General features: G+C 41.1%; 2 protein-coding genes across 2 annotated transcripts in view; one reads left to right on the top strand and one right to left on the bottom strand.

The window, feature by feature from the left end:
- The first annotated feature begins 1,003 nt into the window (after positions 1–1,003).
- Positions 1,004–13,785, top strand: pipox (pipecolic acid oxidase). Its single transcript, XM_089014240.1, has 8 exons — positions 1,004–1,251; positions 3,085–3,233; positions 3,386–3,599; positions 4,254–4,436; positions 6,346–6,498; positions 9,516–9,665; positions 10,600–10,675; positions 11,602–13,785. The coding sequence occupies exons 1-8, from the start codon at positions 1,147–1,149 to the stop codon at positions 11,730–11,732; spliced, it is 1,161 nt and encodes a 386-aa protein (XP_088870366.1). The 5' UTR covers positions 1,004–1,146; the 3' UTR covers positions 11,733–13,785.
- LOC148887972 (unconventional myosin-XVIIIa-like) overlaps positions 13,347–22,993 on the bottom strand; it is a 97,042-nt gene continuing 87,395 nt past the window's right edge. Inside the window, exon 46 of the mRNA XM_089014247.1 lies at positions 13,347–22,056. The gene's annotated coding sequence lies outside the window, so the exon portion shown is untranslated. The remainder of the gene's footprint in view (positions 22,057–22,993) is intronic.

Here is a 22,993-nt window from a genome sequence, read left to right as displayed (position 1 = left end):
AGAAATTATAAATCGGGAGATTTTCGTACTCGCAACTCTGTGCGTGTTAAAATAATGTGAATGTTACAAAAGTGTAAATTAGAAGTAAATAAAACACAAAAAAAGATTTCATTGTTTATTGATACATTCAATTAGTATAAACTGTGTTTTGTTTTTTACATTTTCTTTTGTTTCACCTTACAAATGAACTGTGTATTATGTGTCTTGGGTGGCGGGCACTAAAACCATGTATCTCACCCAGCAGGTGTACAGTAAGGGGCGTGGTTATGATAAGACTATTTCACTGCATTTTCCCATGTTCAAGGCAGATCCACTTGTTAGCCGTTGGAATAAACACGTCTCCACATTCAGTCGTGTGCTCCTTCCTTAACGGCTCCAATAGTTGCTATATAAAGTGAGTATGTGGTCAAAATCGTGAGCCTCCCAACCAAATCGCGAGACTTAACGTGTGCAATTTGCACACATGATTGCACACATGTTAAGTTATGTTAACAATTGTTATGTTATGTTAACAATTTGTGCGCAACAAAGACCCCACAAGACAATTGAAAACGTAGTGAATGACCTTCTTACATATACCTGATCATTTACATATTCTAAAAGGAGCCGAAAATAGTGCACATTTATCAGATCTTATCTCCAATCTGTCTTTCACTATAAATATATCGGCAATAATAAAGAATAATCATTGACTATGATATACTGAATTTCACTATATATCGGCAATAATAAAGAATAATCATTCACTATGATATACTGTACTCTCATCGCACAATATAATTAGAGTAGACATGATATATAACGACATACAGTACAGCACATACCATATACCCGTACATCTAAATCTCACACTCTCACAGAGTGAGATGTAGTGTACGGGTATAGAGTTTTGAGAAATAAGTTGCGGCTAAGCGGAACGTCAAAGATTGATTGGGGAGTTTCTCACAGAGTGAGATGTAGTGTACGGGTATATGTATGTATTGCATGTCATTATATATCGTGTCTACTATAATTATATTGCGCTATGAGAAAAGTCACGACAGTATATATGTTTTACTCCACCCACTTTTTAATGGGCGGTGCTAGCGGCATAGAAGAAAACAGCCAACTTGTGTTTGTGAGTGTTTGCATTGTGATTTATGAACCATGGCAAGCATTTATGATTACATCGTAATTGGTGCTGGCATCCAAGGATCTTTCACGTCTTATCAGCTCGCGAAAAGGAAAAAGAAAACCCTTCTCCTTGAACAGGTACGTCACACGATCTCTTGTCTGAGCCGTATTTATCAGAAGAGTTTTGAGAAATAAGTTACGGCTAAGCGGAACGTCAAAGAATGATTGGGGAGTTGGATGATTGAGAGTCGTTCTTCCCGTCTGAGTGCGAGACCGTCCACATATTAAGCGCTTATCCAACATTTCAAATTTAGTTTTGAGGTGTGACAGTTAGAACTGGGGTCAAAAATTTAGTCGAGTCAGCCGCCGCTATGTTTTTTAACACTCTGCATTACGTGAATATAATAACAATAATAACAATAATAATACATTTAATTTACAAGCGCCTTTCTGAACACTCAACGACACTTTACAACAAAGACAACACACAAAACAGTAAAATCATGCATAAAACAATAAATAATAAAACAGCAGAATAAATTAGACCATGAAAGCAAGTTTAAACAGGTGGGTTTTCAGGTGAGATTTGAAAGTAGGAAAGGAGTCAATGTTGCGGATGTTGGGTGGAAGTGAGTTCCAGAGTTTAGGTGCGGAGCGGCTGAAAGCTCTGCACCCCATCGTTGTGAGACGGGCAGAGGGCATGTAGAGGTGGAGGGAGGAAGAGGATCTGAGGGCCCGAGAAGGAACGGAGATTTGAATTAGGTCAGACAGATAGGGGGGGGGCAAGGTTATGGATGGCTTTAAATGTAAACAGAAGTATCTTGAATTCAATACGGAGTTTAACAGGGAGCCAGTGGAGCTGTTGGAGGACAAGGGTGATGTGGTGAAATGAGGGGGTTTTTGTGATGATCCGGGCTGAGGAATTTTGGACTAATTGGAGTTTATGGAGACATTTTTGATTGACCCCAAAAAGAAGTGAATTACAATAATCGATACGGGAGGTGACGAGACTGTGGACGAGGATGGCAGTGGTGTGAGGGGTGACAGAGGGACGGAGACGATTGATATTGCGCAGGTGAAAATATGCAGACCGGGTTATGTTATTTATATGGGAGTGAAAAGATAGTGTGCTATCAAGGATGACACCCAGGCTCTTAACCTGAAGGGCGGGGGACACGGTAGAACTGTCAATGGTGAGAGAGAAACTGTTTGCTTTGTGAAGGGTGGATTTTGTAACGACAATATGCCGGCGTCGGGCACCTTCAACATAAAAGTGACCTACTGTGAGTACGAAAGAGTTTGTCACATTTCTCTCCAGATGCATCTAAATGACCGGAATACATTCTTTAAGTGATTGCAAACATGTATGCTTTTCTCTTCAGAAACATTTGAATCATATTCATAACTGGATGAGTAACAAGAAAGCATATTCTACCAATCTGAAGACATTGTTTTGATTCGAGCCAGGCAAGACATCTTGGCGTAACACCACGAACAAGGGGACGGGACCTTCTGAAACTGGCCATTTCCGTTTTCATTTTGAATTCGTTTTTGGACACTTCAAGGAGGTTGTTTTACAAATTGTATTAAAATAAAGGTCAGCAGGAACAAAATGTAAAACATCAAAATCATCTGAACGCAAAAAATACAAAGTAGCAAAAGAAGACCAAAAGTAAAAGTCCGCCAAGGTTAAACAAACACATGCACAGCATGCAGCAAACAAGCAGCAAACAATGAACCGACAGCGGATGGTCGTGCCGGGTGTCCTTTTAAGTGACAGTGATTATAACGACCAGCACCTGTGAGGCTGCAGGCAGGGCTGACGTCGCGACCGTTTGGTCGCCAATCTGATCGGGACGACCAGCACTTGTGCAGGTGCAGGCGGGGCCGACAGCGCCCCCCCGTTGGTCGCCAAACAGATCATGACAAAAGCTGATTGATTTTTGTCATTCTTTGAACCCCACTTTTTAGTTTACTCTACCTCACACTCGAGGGAGCTCCCATGGCCAAACCCGAATAATCCGTAAAGCTTATGACCAAGACTTCTACACACAAATGATGGACGAAGGCTATAAACTGTGGGCTCAGTTGGAGAGGGAGTCTGGTGTCCAACTATTCAGGTGAGATTGTGAAAAGCCGGTTTTGGTTTGATGTCTGACAAGGTGTATAATTTAAGTACCGTATTGACACTATATTTTGACATTGATTGACACTTGAAAATATTACATCCAAAGTAATCCTTTATCAATCTGCATTGCACCTTCCTCTTTAGACGAACAGGACTTCTGGTGATGGGACCAGAGAACAGTAGAAGCTACCTTGACTTCAAGAGCACCCTGAAGAGGAACAAGACTCCTATGGTGGTCCTGACCCCTGACAACTTCAGTCAGCACATTCCGAATGTAATCCTGGCTGATGGGGATGGGGCTTTTGTGGACACCACTGCCGGAGTGTTATATGCAGATCGAGCACTCAAGGTTGCACAGGTAAAGCAAAAATACAACAAATGTTCACTTTAGAATGCCTTGGTTCGTGCGGTCAAAGTTCTTACTATGTTTTAATCATTAACCATTTCTCACTGCTAATGTTAAAGCGAATGCACTTAATTTACACAATAAGGTGCCGAAGGTTCTTTAAAAAGCAGTTTGTGTTTAAGCAGAACTTTACAAATATTGTGCAATATTCATTTACTACTAGTAGATAGCCCAGTCGTTGAAGCACGAATCGAACCCTGGACCTCTGTGTGGTAACTGTAACAGCATCTCATCCAAACAGAAAAAAAAGAAAATCCACAGGTGCTGAACTGCAAATATGCAGGTATGAGCCAACCAGGAAATGAACCATAAAAATGTAACCAACCAACCAACCAACCAACAACAACCAACCAACCAACCAACCCCCTTCTCACTGACAAACAACAAAGTACACACTAAGAGTGAATTACAGTAAAGTCTCGTTATATCGATATTCAAGGGAGTCCGAAAAAATATCGATATAACCGGGACTATCGATATATCCGACCCTGTTTGCATGTAATTTTCTCCGTGCGTGCATAGAAATAGTATCGATATAACCGGGACTATCGATATATGCGATATCGATATAACGAGACTTTACTGTATTTTGTTTTTGTTTCCCAGGAGCAATTTCAGAAGTTGGGTGGTGTCATCAAAGACCAAGAGAAAGTTACGGAAATCAAGCCTGGCCCGATTGTGACTGTGTCGACATCTGGAGGTGTTTATCAAGCCAAGGGACTTGTGATCACCGCTGGACCTTGGACTACTAAATTGCTGACTCATATTGACCTACATCTACCACTAACGGTAAAAATAAGAATTATCATATGATAAATGAACCAAAAGCTCAGCTCCAGAATTTAGTTGCGCTAAAGGTTTAGAAGCATCCGTGACAATAATGAGTTGCTCGCTCATTAACACATTACTATAAAATGTGCTCCATTCTAGTCACACCTAATGCGTTGCTAATCAGACTACACTCTTTGAATTTCGCAAAAGGTCCTGTGTAGCGCCCAGACCAGTTCAAGTTCAAGTCAACTTTATTGTGAAATGAAATTTCTTTGCAGTCAAACACAGAGAGGAGCCACTGCGGGTATCTGCACAGCCATAAACAGGACAATTAACATAAAATGTCAAAATAACACAACACAATAACATAAGACACAGACAGTTGTGCCGTCATGCTTTTCTGCATACAGTTTGTTGTTTGATGCAGTTGTAGATGAAGGAGAAGTGAATCAGTGTCACAACAAAGAAAATTGACGGGGGTCATGTTTGTCCAGATTTATTTAGCTATCTATTAGCTGTCTATTAGCTAGCTATCTTTCTATCCGAGTTACTTAGCTATCTATTAGTTGTCTATTAGCTACGTAGCTTTCTATCTGAGTTACTTCCGGGTTGAGTGAAGGCCTACCTAGCTAACTATTAGCTAGCTAGCTTTCTATCCGTGTTACTTAACGCGATATTAGCTGTCTATTAGCTAGCTAGCTTTCTGAGTTACTTCCTGGTTGAGTGAAGGCCTAGCTAGCTAGCTATTAGCTGTATATTAGCTAGCTAGCTTTGTATCTGAGTTACGTCTGGGTCAGTGACGTGCAGTCAGTGGAGGCAGGTGAGGCAGTGCCTCACCTGTCATCATGGAAAGCTGTCATGGAAATATCAAATGGAAAAAATAAATTAAACAGTTAGATGTATTCAGTGATTTGTACTTTAAAGTTCTTGTCCATTTAACTTCGCCGTTTTAGGATTTTTTTCAAAATCGCTGAATTTTCACATTTACCGTTCAAATACTAAGTAGAGACGAGCGGTGACGTCATTGATGACGTCAGTGCCTCACCAGCCATGAACCTCACCGCACGTCACTGGTCTGGGTTGAGTGAAGGCCTAGCTATATATTTGTTTGCTATCTATTAGCTAACTAGCTTTCTATCCGAGTTACTTAGCGCTCTATTAGCTGTCTATTAGCTGGCTAGCTTTCTATCTGAGTTACTTCCAGGTTGAGTAAAGGCTTAGCTAGCTATCTGTTAGCTATCTAGTAGCTAGTTATCTTTCTATATGAGTTACATAGCTATCTATTAGCTGTCTATTAGCTAGCTAGCTTTCTATCAGAGTTACTTTCCTGTTTGAGTGAACGCTGGCATGTGTGGCTGCCGCGGCTCACCCACAGAAAAATATTTCCTGTGACTGGAAAGTGAACTTGAGTTTTGAAAGGCGTTTATAAAAGAAATTTATTATTATTATTATTATTATTATTATTATATTGATTTTGCTCGCATATTGGATTGGATTGGATTTGCCTTTATTAGTCTCGCGTGGAGAAATTTACATTTCACAGCAGCAAAGTTATGAAAGAAATGAAAGTAGAAAAGCAAAACATAGGAGCTGCTGGAAAGACAGCCACTCTCGCGGCGCCGTCTTGAAGTCAAAAGAACAAAAAAAAAACTAAATAACAAATAACATGACAACACAAAGACACAGAGAGACATTCATTCTTCAGCACTTTCTGTACCCTCTTTGTTACATGAAGCAGTTTTAGCAAAGCAAAAGCAGCAAAAAAAGCAGCAGTATTGATTCGGATACACATTGAGTTATTACCAGGTATTAGAGCTAATACCAGGCAACCTGTATTTAAAATAAAAGTAATCATTATCATTGATATCACCTAAAAAGGGCAACAACAATGTATTCACTGTTTTGTCTCTTGTTTTCGTTATTGTAGGTGGTGAGAATAAATGTGTGTTATTGGAAAGAGAAGATTCCTGACTCCTACCATGTAAGGAAACGATTTCCTTGCTTCTTGCTGATTGAAGGAAAGGAGGCGGCAGACCATATTTATGGCCTTCCTTCCAATGAATACCCGGGCTTGATGAAGGTACTGTCTGTCTGAATATGTAAAAAAAAAGTAAGCAGGAATGAGAGTATGTGTGCTTCTATGTCATGTTTTACCAATTAGTGAGCCCAAAAACAGTCAAAAATCAATGCATTAAAGGACAACCGACACCTCCGGACAAGTTGTGTCCATAATTTGTAAAATCACTTCAAATGACTTCTACTGAGCGCATTTTACAAAGATTCCACCGCATATAGCTATATTTTACGTTTTAAGACTCGCGCTGAATATTCAGGAAGTCTTGTTTTCGAGTTGATGACGATGCCTGACGTGACGCCACGAACACACAATGCAATTTGGGTACTTTGTTTGGTCTGAAAACATCGTGTTGATGGCGAAATTAGAAGGAAAAACACATAAATAACGCGATGGTGAATCGTTGTGTGTCACACCGAGACTACCAATTGCGGTAACACCAGACAGAAGTGGACACAAATTCCCAGCGGACAAATCAGCCCATTTTCAATGGAGCTTGGGTGCCATCTTGTGCATTTTCTGGGACGCAACATTGGAGTCCAGACGGCTTGAATTGATACGGAAGGACTTCTTTAATCGATTGTAAACATGTATGCTTTCCTCTTCAGAACTATTTGAATCATATTCATAACTGGATGAGTAACAAGAAAGCATCTTCTCTGAATCTGAACTCCGTGAGGCCATTGCTTTGAATCTGAAGCAAGGCAAGATGTCCTGGCGTGACGTCACAAACTGGGGGTGGGACTTTCTGAAAATCCCCAGTTCTGAGGTCATTTTGTGGCAGTTTTGAACACTTTATGTCATTTGTGGTGTTTGGTGTTTTGCATTTGACTAAAAATATCAGCCCGCGTGTTTTGGGTATTTTAGATGCTATAAAACGTTTATCTGATGTCAGTTAGGAAACAAAAAAATGGTGTCGGTTGTCCTTTAATAGTATGTATAAGTGTGTGTGTGTGTGTGTGTGTGTGTGTGTGTGTGTGTGTGTCCGTGTGTGTGTGCTCGTGTTACAATGTAGAAAAACAATACACACCTTCTGAAATAGAATTGCAGGAGGAGCTGTGTGTGAATCTTTCACCTACATCGAGAGCAACAGTGACCCATGAGCTTCACTCCAGCTCATGTTGCTAGTTAGTGTCAGTTTCCCTCAGCGAGCCTCTGTTTCAATTTGTGTGCTATTTCCAGCTCAGTGGTAAACTCGTTTTATAACAGATGTATACTTAACCCATCTTCGCCAAGCGCAGATAAATTTATTTTCAAATGCTTTAAAGGACAACCGACACCATTTTTTTGTTTCCTAACTGACATCAGAAAAACGTTTTATAGCAGCTGATATTTTTAATCAAATGAAAAACACCAATAAAAATAACCTAAAGTGTCCAAAAATCTGCCACAAATCAGCTCGAAACTGGACATTTTCAGAAGGTCCCGCCCCCTTGTTCGTGACGTCACGCCAAGACATCTTGCCTTGCTCAAGAAACAAAACAAGAGTTCAGATTGGGAGAAGATGCTTTCTTGTTACTCATCCAGTTATGAATATGATTCAAATAGTTCTGAAGAGGAAAGCATAAATGTTTGCAATCGATTAAAGGAGTCCTCCCATATCAATTCGAGCCATCAATGACAGCAATGTAGTGTCCCAGAAAATGCAAAATTTGGCGCACAAGCGGCGTTGGAAATGGGCTGATTTGTCTACAAGGGAATTTGTGTCCGCAAATATCAAATAGTAGTCTTGGTGCAACACACAACGATTCACCATCGCGTTATTTATGTGTTTTCCTTCTAATTTTGCCATCAGCACGGATCAACACGAAGTTTTCAGACCAAACAAAATACCCAAAATGCATTGTGTGTCGCTTTCTCAGTCAGGGGCGTTCCAAATGTGACGTCACTTCAGGCATCGTCATCAACTCGAAAACAACAACTGAATATTCAGCGCGAGTCTTAAAATGTAAAATATAGCTATATGCAGTGGAATCTTTGTCAAATGCGCTCAGTAGAAGTCATTTGAACAAATTATGGACACAACTTGTCCGGAGGCATTGGTTGTCCTTTAAGTGACTTTTTTTTGACAATGATTTTTCGGTACCACCTTCCCACCTTCAAATCCCATCTTCAAAACCTACCTATTTAAAATTGCATTTTTTTTATTATAGAATATATGCTTGTCTGTGACTGTAAAGTGTCCTTGAGAGTTTTGAAAGGCACTTAAAATAAAATGTATTATCAGTGTTTGAAATAATGTCTGCCCGGAGGCCCGGGGCGTGCAACTTTTACATCGGGCGTACAACTTTCAACGTGTCGGGCCGGGTGGCCGACAACTTAAAAAAAAAAAAAAAAAAAGAAATATGTTTTTTTTTTCCAAATCAAACGTTTGTTTTATTCAATAAAGCAAAAAGCTACTAACAAACCGTTACAAGCCACGTGGACTCTTCTTTCTAAGCACCTTTCAAAACTTTCAAGTACACTTTATAGTCACGGTATAGTTCGAAACACGAAACAGTATGCAAATTGCCAAACGAACGTTCGTTTGGCAATTTGCATACTCGGCACGGCAACCAATCAGAAGCCTGTTTCGTGCTTCATACTATACCGTGACTGTAAAGTGTTCTTGAGAGTTTAGAAAGCCACTTAGAAAGAGGAGTCCACGCGGCTTTTAGCAGACAACGCAACGCAAACATTGCATTGTGAGCCATGACGACAAACAACAACTGGAGCAAAATCTTCAGCAAGGGATATTTGCGGTACGTACTTCCTTAATTTAAAAAAATCCTTTATACTTCGCAACAATGTTTTTTTTTGCGATTAGTCGTCTTATTGTGTTTCAAGTTTTGAAAAATGGGGCAGGCAACTTTATGGCCAGGCAGGCAACTTTTCAGAGTTGTCTGCCCTGGTGTCCGCTAACTTTTCGTCATGAGTTTCAGACACAGGTATTATTGTGATTATTTACTGTTTACATTACTGCTCTGCATAACTCCTAGTTTTCGCACATCATAATCCAATTGACTGTTTTTATGTGGGTATAGATTTGCTACCATAACGGCAGTGAGACTGACCCGGACCAAAGAGACAAGCAGACAGATGTGGCTGATATTGAAATCCTCCGGCGCTACATCACCCGCAGCTTTCCTGGCCTGATCCCCGAGCCAGCTGTGGTTGAGAGCTGCATGTATACGGTCAGGAGCAAGTTGTTTTTTTTTAATTCTTACTGTAAGTAGTCATTCAACTTTCTGACCGAAGGGTGCTGGAGCTTATCCCAGCTGTGAATTGGTTGCCAGATAATCGCAGAATTAACTGAAAAAGTAAATGTTTTTTCAATAATAAAAAAATAAAAAGATGCTTATGGGAATATGAAGCATCAAATTTTCCATCATGAACCAGTTGTTATATTTTGACTTCTGTCAATGGCATCGTTGGTTTGGATCACAGGTGTCAAGTTATTATTTTTTTGGGGGGTGGGGGGGCAGTCATTGGTGTTGATTTAGAGGACAAATCCAAAAATCTTTGATTCTCAGTTTTGTTATTCTTTGTGTTTTGCAGAGGCTCAAAAAGCAAACTGCTTTGCTGTTTTGGTTTGAAGACTCGTGCAGTTTGCCTTCAGGGCCTTTTCTCTTAATTGGATTGGATTAGACTTTACTAGCCTCACAGTGGAGAAATTTACATTTCACAGCAGCAAAGTGATGAAAGTTAGAGGAAAGGAAAGGAAAAAGTAGACAAACAAAATACAGGAGATGCTGGAAAGGCAGCCATTCTCGCGCCGCCATCTTGAAGTCAAAAGAACAAAATAATAACAACAAATGACAATAAAATGGATAGTAGAAAAGCAGTTGTATTGCCGTCATGATGTACAGTATTTCGACATGTCGGCCAGCTCTACTGAGAGCATAGTACTGGAGCCCCTAACTTCCAATCATATGAGCACCGGTGGAAAATTTAAGAGCGCACAGTGTTCACATTCGACTGAATTACTGATAAATACTTAAATATCGAAAGTACAATGTTTTCAATGAGTGTTTTTTTTGGATGAATACTGAAAGAAAACAAATCTCTTCTGCATTCTCTCCATAATGGTTGTAATATTGCTAACTTTACATTTTTTGATTTTCCCAGCTTACACCCGACCGTCATTTTGTGCTGGACCGCCACCCTGCATATGGCAATATTGTTATTGGCGCAGGATTCTCGGGTACATCACAGCAACACACAACATCAAATTAAACAACAATGCTTAAAGGACAACCGACACCATTTTTTGTTTCCTAACTGACATCAGAAAAACATTTATATCATCTAAAATAACCCAAAACACGCAGGCTGATATTTTTAGTCGAATACAAAACACCAATAAAAATGAGTTAAAGTGTCCCAAAACTACTTGAAAATGATCTCGGGATGGCGAGTTTCAGAAGGTCCCGCCCCCTTGTTCATGACGTCACGCCAAGACTTACTCAAGAATCAAAACGATGGCTTCAGATTCGGAAAAGATGCTTTCTTGTTACTCATCCAGTTATGAATATGATTCAAATAGTTCTGAAGAGGAAAGCATAAATGTTTGCCATCGATTAAAGAAGTCCTTCCTTCTCATTTTGAGGCGTCTGGACCCCAATGTAGCGGCCCGGAAAATGCACAAGATGGCGCCCAAGCTCTGTTGGAAATGGGCTGATTTGTCTGCTGGGAAATTGTGTCAAGTAGTATCAAGTATCATAGTAGTCTTGGTGCAACACACAACGATTCACCATCGCATTATTTATGTTTTTTCCTTCTAATTTCACCATCAACACGGATCAACACGAAGTTTTCAGACCAAACAAAGTACCGCAAAATGCATTGTGTGTCCTTTCTCGGTCAGGGGCGTTCCTTCCGTAATGGGACGTCAGGAATCATCACCAACTCAAAAACAAGACTTCCTGAATATTCAGCGAGAGCCTTAAAACCTAAAATATAGCTATATGCTGTGGAATCTGTGTAAAATACGCTCAGTAGAAGTGATTTTACAAATTATGGACACAACTTGTCCGGAGGCATCGGTTGCCTTTAAGAATTATGGGGAAATGTAGCAGTAACCAGTGAGGGATTTGTTTTGCTCATTCCAGCATTTGTTTCCTATTTCAGGTCACGGCTTCAAGTTTGGCCCTGTCATTGGCAAACTGCTGTGTGAGTTAAGCCTGGGAGAAGTGCCCTCCTATGACATGACACCTTTCCGAATCAGCCGCTTCCAGACCAACTCCAAGTCATCTTTATAGAAATGTGTCTTCACCGGTGGCCTATGATTTCAAGCTTCATTTGCAACATTATGATCATTCATTCATCCATCTACCAAACAGCTTCATGATCACGGGGTTAGCAGTGATATTGTAGTCTATCCAAGCTGTCTTCAGGCAGTCAGCGGGGGGACATCCTGAACCGTTTCTGTGTGCCAGCCATCGCAGGGCACACAGCTCCATGTAAATTAGGACCGGCTCCAGTTTACATGTGACCCTGAATCCGAATCAGAATCATCTTTATTGCCAAGTAAAGTGATACATTGGCTTCCGAACTTAATTGGTTCCCAGACAGAGTGTGTAAGGCGAAAGGTGTGCATCCCAAACATTAATTGCCCATAGGAAACCATTAAAATGAGAATAATCTGTTTCCAGGTCCCCATAAAAGATAATTTTCTACTTTCTAATTTTCTAAGCCTTTTCTAAGCCTTAAAACTACACAACACACTACAATATACCTTATTTTATGTACAATAAATGTGCTATGGTATTGTAATTAAAGAAATAAACTACTGTATCATAAAGTCATTTTATTTACTTTTGTGATAGTCGTTAATGGCTTGATGGAATGGAGTGGCCGGTTTCATCAGCATTAAACACTTGATGAGGAACGTAGCCTTCTTCTTCCACCATCTTGAGTGATTCCTTGGACGCTTTGGCAGCTTTATAGTCAGAACGTGCTGCCTCACCATGACGAATGACACTATGAATCCCTGTACGACGCTTAAAGTTCTTGAACCATCCGTGGCTAGCCTTGAGATCATCAATGGATGACGAACTTCCAGGTTGCCACTTGACGATATCCGAGTGAAGTTGCCTTGCTTTCTCGGTGATAATTTTACCCAGTTCCTCATCAATTGTGTTCTGTTTAGCTGGTTTATATAGCTTTTTGCATAAAGTGTCTCAAGGAGCTCTGGGTTGTACATCTTGGAAGTTGTGATATTGTAACAGCAACAGATGCAGGCAAACACACGAGAAACTTCCATTAATAGCTGGTTCCCTTTACTTGTCTTTTCTCTTCAAATTGTACATATGCCTTTTGCCGGTTATTTGTGGAGCCCGATTGATGGGATATTATAACTTTGCAGTTTACACTTTGCCTTTGAACTATAAACAAAGTTGAAACAAGTCCATATTTCACTGTGTTTTCTATCCATTTTCTCACCTTTTCACTTTTCTTTGTGTGCTATCAAGCTCTGTCGTCTGTCTGCCTTTCCTGTTTCATGTGCTCACAGCGTGCTTGTTTCTTTAACCCCCTCCTCCTTCTCTTCACTGCTGAGTGTCCTGCTGCGTGTGTCCCCTCCCTTCTCTACCGCGGATCTTGACCAATCACGTGCGGCTTTAACCTAAGACTGGGGTGAGCAGTGATACCTCAGTTTACGAACAAACCATCTATGTTCTTTCGCTAAGATTTAATCTCATTGTCGTCAAATGAGTGGTTGCTAGCTTTTAGGTGCATATGTACTGCTGATTGAGGCCCACTAGTATTAGCCCTGCGATGGTGAATAAAATTTTCATTCTTAGAATGTATTGAATAAACTACATTACTTTGTTTTTCATTTGTCGGCCTATCTTTTGGATGCACTAATTTTTGCCTTAAAGTGTTGATCGGTTTGAAATAAGTAGGAATTTTGTGTTGCCAAAGCACTCTTTATAGTTTTTCAGAAAGTCCTGCAATGTTAGGTACTGCTACTCCTCTCCTTTTTGTATCGTCAGAATTTTTCAAAGTACAGATGACTGAAGAAACCTTTTCATCGATGGACCACTCCTGTATGACTGAGAGCTTACACAGATGTAAGGCTTATTTAGTAGAAAAGTATGTTTTATGGGGACCTTGGAACAGATTCTTATCATTTTTAATGGTTTCTTTTGGGAAATAAATGTTTGGCAGACGAACTTCTTGCCTTACACACACTTTCTGTGAACCAATTAAGTTCGTGAGCTGAGGGATCAGTGTATTTGCTCTCTTTTGTTCATATCGTTGTCTTAACTGGATTGGTCCTGCAATGCAAATAAAAACATTCTGAAGACCCGTGGTCATGGACGATTTGAAATTTCATGAAGATGAAATCACAAAGTAGCCTGAAGTCACTTTAAAACAATCACCACAGTTTATTTACAATATATTAAATTTAAGGCAACATTTTATCAGAGGTCAATTTGTTCAATGAAAAACTATTTTCAAAGGAAACATAAAGCATACACGCAGACAGTATTTATAATGTGTGCATTCTATAAAGTTCTGAAGCAGCCTGAAACTTGTATCTAAGTTGATTACATTTAAAGGACAACCGACACCATTTTTTTGTTTCCTGACACCAGAAAAACGTTTTATAGCATCTAAAACACCCAAAACACCCAGGCTGATATTTTTAGTCAAATGCAAAACACCAATAAAATGACTTAGTGTCTCAAAACCGCCACAAAATAGGCTCGAAACTGGGGCGATTCAGAAAGTCCCACCCCCTTGTTCGTGATGTCACGGCAGGATACTCCTTCACAAACTGCCTTGCTCCAGAATCAAAACAATGGCTTCAGAGAGTTCAGATTCGGAGAAGATGCTTTCTTGTTACTCATCCAGTTATGAAGATGATTCAAATAGTTCTGAAGAGGAAAGCATAAATGTTTGCAATCGATTAAAGAAGTCCTTCTGTATCAATTCGAGCCGTCTGGACTCCAATGTAGCTGCCAGAACATGCACAAGATGGCGCCCAAGCTCCGTTGGAAATGGGCTGATTTGTTCGCTGGGAATTTGTGTCAACTTACACCTCCTTTATGCGTGTTACCGCAATTGGCTGCGACACACAATGATTCACCATCGCGTTATTTATGTAGTTTTCCTTCTAATTTTGCGATCAGACGAAAAAAAGTACCCAAAATGCATTGTGTGTCGCTTTCTCTGTCAGGGGCGTTCCGAATATGACGTCACTTAGGGCATCGTCATCATCTCGAAAACAATACTTCATGAATATTCATTGCAAGTCTTAAACCGTAAAATATAGCTATATGCGGTGGAATCTTGCGGAAAATGCGTTCAGTAGAAGTCATTTGAAGTGATTTTACAAATTATGGACGCAACTTGTCCGGAGGTGTCGGTTGTTCTTTAAATGCCTGTTGTCTGAAGACAATAAAAACAAGGCATCGTTTTACAAAAAAAGGAAAGAAAAGGATTTCGTGAACCCTGACAGTTTTTTTTCAAGCCCATTAATGTCATTTGATGTTTTATGTGGACTAATGTTACTGTGAATGATTCACCAAAAAGTGAACCCTACACGAGTGTGATATGTTGCTACTTTCGTCGGTGCTTGCTGCTTCGCAAAACTTGGAAACAACTTAACATTGCTTAGGCTCTGTATTGTTTCCTATGTTGTGAACAAATCCCATGACTGCGTTGCACTCAATGAATTCATTTCCCTCATTAAATGAACTTGTATCAATTTCAATGAATATGTGGTAACCTAATGATTCTGAAAATGTGTCTACCCAGAGCAAAACATGAGAAACTGTGCTGACCTACAAAAGATGGACTGTGTGGTTCCAAAATTTGCGCGGCATGGTAAAATGTCCCCAGGTTTAAGATTAATGATTAAGAGATGTAAGATTAATGCACTAATTGATCCCAGTGGGTCATTGGGCAACTACCACACTCATCACTATATGTGGGTTTGCATACTTGAATCAAAAAGACATATCTCACTACCTTTTGCCTGCTTCGACTGAAACTGTTAGGCATGACCTCTTTATAGGACCTAACATAATTTACGATTTGCACTCTCGTCCAAGTCATAAGCCGCTGCATCATAAGACAGGCATGAAAGTCGTCAAAAAACACAAATTCTAGTATTACAAAGAGAAATACACCCTTGTGCAAATTAATTGCACCACCCTGTTATTTTGGCATAAAATTGATTGTTTACATTTTTGGACAACTCAAATGATTCAAATGTACATTTTAGTAAGACGTGTGTACCCCCTTGTTCTTTATCAACTCAGCGATGCGTTTTGGCATGGAATCGACCAGATTTTGACAGTTATTGATGATGGAAGGGTCCCAGTACCAGGTCTTAATTATAGCACAAATTAGGGCTTTTTTTTTGTTGTGCAATCTTTCTCACGCAGACGAATCTTCATTATTGACCATAAATTCTCAATCGGGTTCAAGTCCGGTGAATTGCCAGGCCAATGCATCACAGTAATGTCCTTCTGTGCAAAGAAATCCTTCATTTTTTTCGACGTGTGACACTGTGCCATGGTCCTTTCGCATGGGTTCGGTAAGGAGCTGTTTCTTCACTGGACAATGTGCTGGACGGCCGGCTTCTAACAAACGTCTTCTTACTGTACTGTCCGAAACAGACACTTTATCTGTTGGGGTAATTCGCTATACGAACATCTTTAAACATCTTTTTGCATCATTTCGTTTTGGTTTGGACTTCCTGATACGTCATCCTGCCTTCCTTTACATGATGTCACATCACATTACATCACATCCTATTGCGTCGCACCCTGTCCGTCATATAAATGCTCTCCCAGTCCGCGCTCCCTCCCTCCCTCCCTCCCTCCCTCTGTCTCTCTCTCTCTCCCTCTTCCTGCCGCCTCCTCGGCAGACACCGCAATGCCCCTGCTGTCTACAAGATTAAACTAATTTATTCTGTCCAACACCTGGCTCCCTGCTGATTTAACCATCCTCTGCCATCAACACCCTGAAAAGCTATGAACCAGGAACGAACGATCACGATAGACCAAATATTATTGGTGCCGAAAGTCTCCGGGTCCTAGCAGATGACATCGAGAGGGTGGGAGGGAGTGGGCCCAGCGTTTCTTCCAGTGGACGAAGCCCTTTTTTCCTTCGAGTGTGTTCGACGGGGGCCGCCCTCCCTTCTTGGTGTCCGTCGCTCACGATTGCCTTCACGGGTGAGTGACGGCGCTAGCATGCAGCTATGTTGAATGAATGGATTGATAAGATGGGTCATTGGGCAACTCTACGTGGAGTTTCCGCGTGTGACGCTAATGCCGATACGGATTACGACGTCTGCTGCAGCACGCCAGGCTAACCAAGTAAGTTATAAGACCGAGGATTTCCGTGTGAGGGCTGTTGGGGACATGTCACCATCTGGATGATTCTTCTTCTTCTTTTCCTTTCGGCTTTTCCCATCAAGGGGTCGCCACAGAAAATCAGTGTCCTCCATCTTTAGAGGTTTGATCCGCATGTTTGTTTTGGCCAAGCTTTTACGTCGGATGCCCTTCCTGACACAACCCTCTGTATTTATCCGGCTTGGGACCGGCACAAGAAGACGATTACAGTGTTATTTTTTTGTTTAATTGCAGCTGCAATAGATCGTGGATTTTCCGAAAGATTAATGCATTCATCAACACTTGCGCATTATCAGCATTGCTAGCCGTGTGGGCAGGGAGGGGTGGGCTGAGGGCGGGGGGGTCATTTTGGAGAAGCCATCTGTCCGTGTCCTTTTGTGTGTCCCTTGTGTGCTTCTGTGTGTGTGCGTGCATTGTGTGTGTGTATATGTGCGCGCGTTGCTTGAGCGGAGACGTTGACACAGTGGGGTGCCCTGGGTGTGAGCTTCGCTGACACAAAGGAACAGGGGGGAGAGGGGGGGGCTGCCCAGAGAGAGCGGGCAGCCCAGCTCTCCTTCTCTGTCTTAAAGGGGTGGGGGACCAGACCCCCCCCCCCCCCCATGGTGACTCCAGCTGTGCTTTGTACAATCTAGCAACATGGAGCGCTCATGACACCTTCTGGGGAGACAGTCATTGCAACTTGAGTCAGCAAATCAATTCACCAAGTGATATTGACAGCGTTGGTTCAAGATTCACAAGAGCATATCAGGACCTTCTGTCCATTGTATCAATCTGATGATCGTCTGGGGACGCCTGGAAATGATCAACATGATGGAGTTGGAAACATTTTTTGGGGGACACCTGGACAAAATGTTTTCAAGATTCACAGCCGCATTCTAGGATCGGCTAATTGATTCGTTCGCCGAATGGGTATACACGCGGAAAGAAAAGGAATAAGGCGGTTGCGTTAACATTCACAAACATATTGTGCAAAAAAACATTATTGCTGCCTGCGTGTAATCTGCCATCCAGCTCTCTCTTCTTTCACAGGACGAGAGACTGCCTTGTCTTTGCAAGAGGACTCGACGGGGGGCCATCCAGATGTCTATCCTGTCTCATCGGAAAACCTGCCCAACCATGCCAGCTCGACCTCCTCATGAATGACATAATACTGTTTTTCCCATAGCTCTTTGATGAATACCGTCCAGTTGAAAAAAAAAACACTAAATTAAATAGGCAGGCAAATTAGACTGAGTGAACAAATAAATAAGCCAACAAACAAATGAATAAATAGAGGCTGAACTTGAGTGAATTTGAAGGCGCAAAAGTAAAGTATTTTTGTTAGATTGGATAATGTGTTTTCACTAAGAGAATTGAACACCTTGAAGTCAGGATTCCAATATTTTTGTCTGCGATCGGGACAATTAATTTTGTGATCTGACTTCGGGCGAATGCAAAATGGATTGAAAATGTGCACTTGTGTAAGTCAATATTTAGACCTTAGCGATCTCTTTTTGATTTAAAGCATTGCTGAATAAGGATTCAGATTTATAATCATAGTTGAAAGAGTTATGTCCGATACCTCTTATCAGAGTTTTTAATCAGTAAAAAACTTCAAAGAGGGGTTTAACACACTGAGGCAATTCTGGGGCCCCCACCACATTTCACTGTGTTGACCTCTCATAAATGACAGTTCAATTGGAAAAAAAGTAAATAAAATATTCAGGAAAATTAGGCTAAACGACAGGAACATTTATCTCGAATTGGATGGAATTGGCAATTCAGAATCAGAAAGCCTTTAGTAGTCCCACAATGGGGAAATTGGCAAGGTAAATGTTGCTTGATTCGCTAGTGATTAATAATTACTTAAAAGAGATTCTCCAGTTGATATCGTGGGACTTTTCATAAAAGCAAAGTTTATAGATTTATTAAAATAATGATCGTGACATGATCATTGCACTTGTTTTGACCTGACAATTGTCATCCCCATGAAGGCAAAGAAAAGATGATTTGATTCATATATACAAGATACATATTGAATTTGATCGGATTCACCTTTATTAGTTTCCAAGCGGAGAAATTAATTTGAAGAGTACAAGGTTGATTTGCAAAATATGATGACTAACTTTTTTTCATTATGCTTTTTATGCAGATGATGTCAACCGCAACAATTCGCAGACAGAGCTAGGATGGTGGTTGAGAAATCATTCAATTTGCAGGACGAATTGATTAACTGTGAGATGCACAAGCCACTTGCATCCACGCATCCTGTGATTTTCTCGGCGCAGACGCTGCTGAATCACAATTGTAGCATCTGAACTGCATTCTGCGGTCTGAAGGGAATGACGTGGGCTACACCAACGTGGGATGGACCGGTTGCGGAGCTGCTAGCCGTCTTTGCAGCCACAAGGTTCATCTGGATTCGCGAGGACATCGTTCGTCAAGGAGATTCCCGATGCACGTCACTGGAGCCACGTCGACAGATCACACCCTCTTTCCCAGTCACCAGCTCATCCGTATCACACCCTATTTTGTGATTTTCTTTTTTCTTTCTTCTTTCTATTCACCTCCACCGATGTTAGACATTCCGTCGCGGGGATATGTTGGGGTAATTCGCTATACGAACATCTTTCAACATCTTTTTGCATCATTTCATTTTGGTTTGGACTTCCTGATACGTCATCCTGCCTGCCTTTACATGATCTTCTTCTTTTCCTTTCGGCTTTTCCCTTCAAAGGGTCGGCACACCAAATCAGTGTCCTCCATCTTTAGAGGTTTGATCCGCATGTTTGTTTTGTCCAAGTTTTTACGTCGGATGCCCTTCCTGACACAACCCTCTGTATTTATCCGGGCTTGGGACCGGCACAAGAAGACATATGTCCCTTTGTGGCTACAGAACAAGCAACTCGATGATGTCACATCCCATTCCATCACATCCTATAGCTCCCTCTCCCTCCCTCTTCCTGCCTCCTCCTCGGCCGACACCGCGATGCCCCTGCTGTCTACATTAAACCAATTTATTCTGTCCAACACCTGGTTTCCTGCTGATTTAACCATTCTCTGCCATCAACACCCTGAAAAGCTATGAACCAAGAACAAACGATCACGATAGACCCATTACTATCCTTCTGCCGAACGTTCAGGGCAGGACTGGTCAATCGTGGGTTCTTTTTGCTGTCGCGTACCAGCATTTTGTCGTCTCGTGGGGTCATCTTCCGTTTCCTACCGCACCGTCCATGTATTTGTGGGCTGGCTGATCCCGTCTCCTCTTTCCTTTTAAGTATCCGGCTGACACTATTATGGCTAAGACTGAAAATGCTGGTGATTTCTCGATTCAATTGGTTGGTGTGTTCCTTTAGCATTATAATTGCAACGCGTTTCCGTGGTGTTGTATCCATCTCATTGAAGAACTGATTTACAAGCCAAAAACCCCTTCTTTCTATACCTGACGGAAAGGGGATTATGACATGGTAATCCATTAATTATCCAATCAGAGGCCTGGCAAACAAGTAATTAGGGAATGTGGTTGGTCAAGTATATCAGACACACTCCACCCCTATCGTGGCAAACATTGTTCTGAACTTTTCACAAGCTTTAGAATGATTTAAACCACAAAACAATCAAGATCACAGGGTGGTGCAATTAATTTGGACAAGGGTGGACATTCTATCTCACCTGGAACATTTCTGGCGTTATATCAAATGTGCCTACCTTGAGGAAAATGTCAACATGGCAACTCTGTAGGGATCATGGTTGTTTCAAAAGAATGAGCATAGTCAAAGTTGTGAGAACTATGAATCAGACCAAAAATTGATCTTTATTTTGTCCTCATTGTCGACTTTGGTCGTTCATCACTGAAAATGCTGGCAATTTGAAAATGTTGTGGTGAATGGACATTTGCTTTATATTTAATAATTGTAATAACATAATATTGCAAGAGGATAACAAACAATAATAGTGCCAAATATGAATTTGCAGTAAATTCCTTTTGATCAGGAAAAACACATCAAATCAAAACTACAATAAGTGATGAAGCTTGGTATTCTAAGTACAGTGATACCTTGGCTTACGAACTTCATTGGTTCCCAGACAGAGTGTGTAAGGCAAAAAGTGTGTATCCCAAACAATAATTTCCCTTAGAAAACCATTAAAATGAGAATAATCCGTTCCCAGGTCCCCATTAAACATAATTTTCCACTTTCTAATTCTCTAATCCTTAAAACGACACTAAATATACCTTATTTTATGTAGAATAAATATGCTATGGTATTGTAAATAAATAATTAAACTGTACCGCTGCTCTCTTGACCAATCACGTGCGGTTTTAACCGAAGACTGGGGGCAGGGATAGAGGACAAAAAATAGTCGGCTGTCATTTCCTTGTTAGAACGGGCTCATTCGCGAACAACACATCACTCATTGTGGCGCTCCATCTGTATCCCAAAAAAATAGTTTGTATGCCAAGATTAAATTCTCGTGAATTTAACGTTCGTAAGCTGAAAAGTTCATTAGCCAAGGCGTTCGTAAGCCGAGGTATCACTGTACTTGAACTAACCATGTGAGTTAAAAAAATGCAGAATATGATCCTGCTTGTCTGCATTTCTTAAAACAAACCCCCCAAAGAGAACTGATTCAACAGCCTACCAGCATCACCGACGTCATTCTTTCCACTTGTAAAAACTGAATCGTTTGCCAGCAAGAGATACTCAAAGTATGACGACGGGAGCGACTTGAATGCCACCCAGGTGCAAACATCACAGAAAGATCGCAGTGGTCCCAGAAAAGATGAAGGTTTCATGAGGCCAGGATATTGTTTCAATTGGCACCAATACAACTGTCGACATGGAAGAAAAAGCTTTTTGGCAATACACTGTGTGATGACAAAACATATTATTGTGTACAGTATGCAAAAAAATAGAAATAATACACAAGGAGATTTTAAGGAAACAATCTTATCTCAGAGGCAATCCGAAACTCTTTGGCTCAACTGCCAGTGTCCATGAACAACCACCAACATGGTCATCTTCACATGCAAGACAATAAGTGGCTGAAACTTGTGTTTCGGAAAGTAGTACTGAAAACAAACTAAGATCACAACTCGGAAGGCTCAACATCACCGACGTTCTTCAGTTGATTGCTATATCAGAATCAAGAAGTGTACAGAGATCCCTGGACAGTGTCGTCTTTTTCATCTTCCTCCTCTGCATCGGATCTGAAGCGCCTTATGCTGGGGGGGCTGGAGAAGAATTTGAAAAGAAGGGATTTTTGTTAGTGTAAAGCATATACAGGGCTGAATTTAAAAGACAGTTGGAAGAAAAAAACAAACGTATAGTCGGAGGATTCTTAAGTTTCCAAAATCAGTGCGTATCCACGAGACTTCTTAGGGCATGAAATTGATTGCAACTGGGCTGTATCAGCTGTCTTAGAAGACTTTGCGCCTCTCATCAGAGCAAGCTGGAGAGGATGAGGGGCAAAATGTCTTTCAAGACAGCCAGAACAGCCCAGTCTCAATGAAAAGCGGACTATTGATCAAGTGTTTCCAACCACACCGGAGAAACTGAATCTTCCACCATATCGTCTCGGCAGTCAGGTTTCAAACATGCGCTCCAAAGACACCACAAAACCATGCGATGTACTATTAAACCTGGAAACACTAATTTGAAATAAGGCTGTGATTAAGATTACCATATTTTCCGGAGGATTAGGCGCCTCAATGTCTAGTTCCTCATGAATTGTATTCTATTTAGCTGGGTGGATAGCTTTTTGCGTCAAGTGTACAGATGGCTTGTGCGGGTTATTTGAGGAGCCTGATTGATGGGATATTTTAACTTTGCAGTCTACACTCTGCCTTTGAACTATCAATCAAGTTGAAACTAGTCCAAATTTCACTGTGTTTTCTATCCATTTTCTCACACTCTCTCTGTCGTCTGCCTATCTCTTTTTATTTGCAGCTCTGTGTTTCTGTAAGCCCTCCCCCCCGCCCACTGCTGCGTTCTTGACCAATCACGTGCGGCTTCAACCAAAGACTGGGAATAGAGGACAAAAAAAAGCCAGCTGCCATTTCCTTGTTAGGAGAACAGGCTCGTTCGCGAACGACACATCACTCATTATGGCGCTCCGCGTGTATCCCAAAAAATAGTTCGTATGCCAAGATTACATTCTCGTGAATTTAA

The sequence above is a fragment of the Hippocampus bargibanti genome, linkage group LG14, assembly GCF_051943395.1.
Source record: "Hippocampus bargibanti isolate YZ-2025 linkage group LG14, ASM5194339v1, whole genome shotgun sequence".
Taxonomy (NCBI): domain Eukaryota; kingdom Metazoa; phylum Chordata; class Actinopteri; order Syngnathiformes; family Syngnathidae; genus Hippocampus; species Hippocampus bargibanti.
This window is presented reverse-complemented; position numbering and strand designations above follow the sequence as displayed.

Excerpts from the sequence above, each read along its gene's own strand:
- pipox (XM_089014240.1), top strand. The coding sequence starts at position 1,147 with ATGGCAAGCATTTATGATTACATCGTAATTGGTGCTGGCATCCAAGGA. Across the intron at positions 4,437-6,345 it reads ACCTACATCTACCACTAACG|GTGGTGAGAATAAATGTGTG; the intron begins GTAAAAATAAGA and ends TCGTTATTGTAG. Across the intron at positions 9,666-10,599 it reads TTGAGAGCTGCATGTATACG|CTTACACCCGACCGTCATTT; the intron begins GTCAGGAGCAAG and ends TGATTTTCCCAG.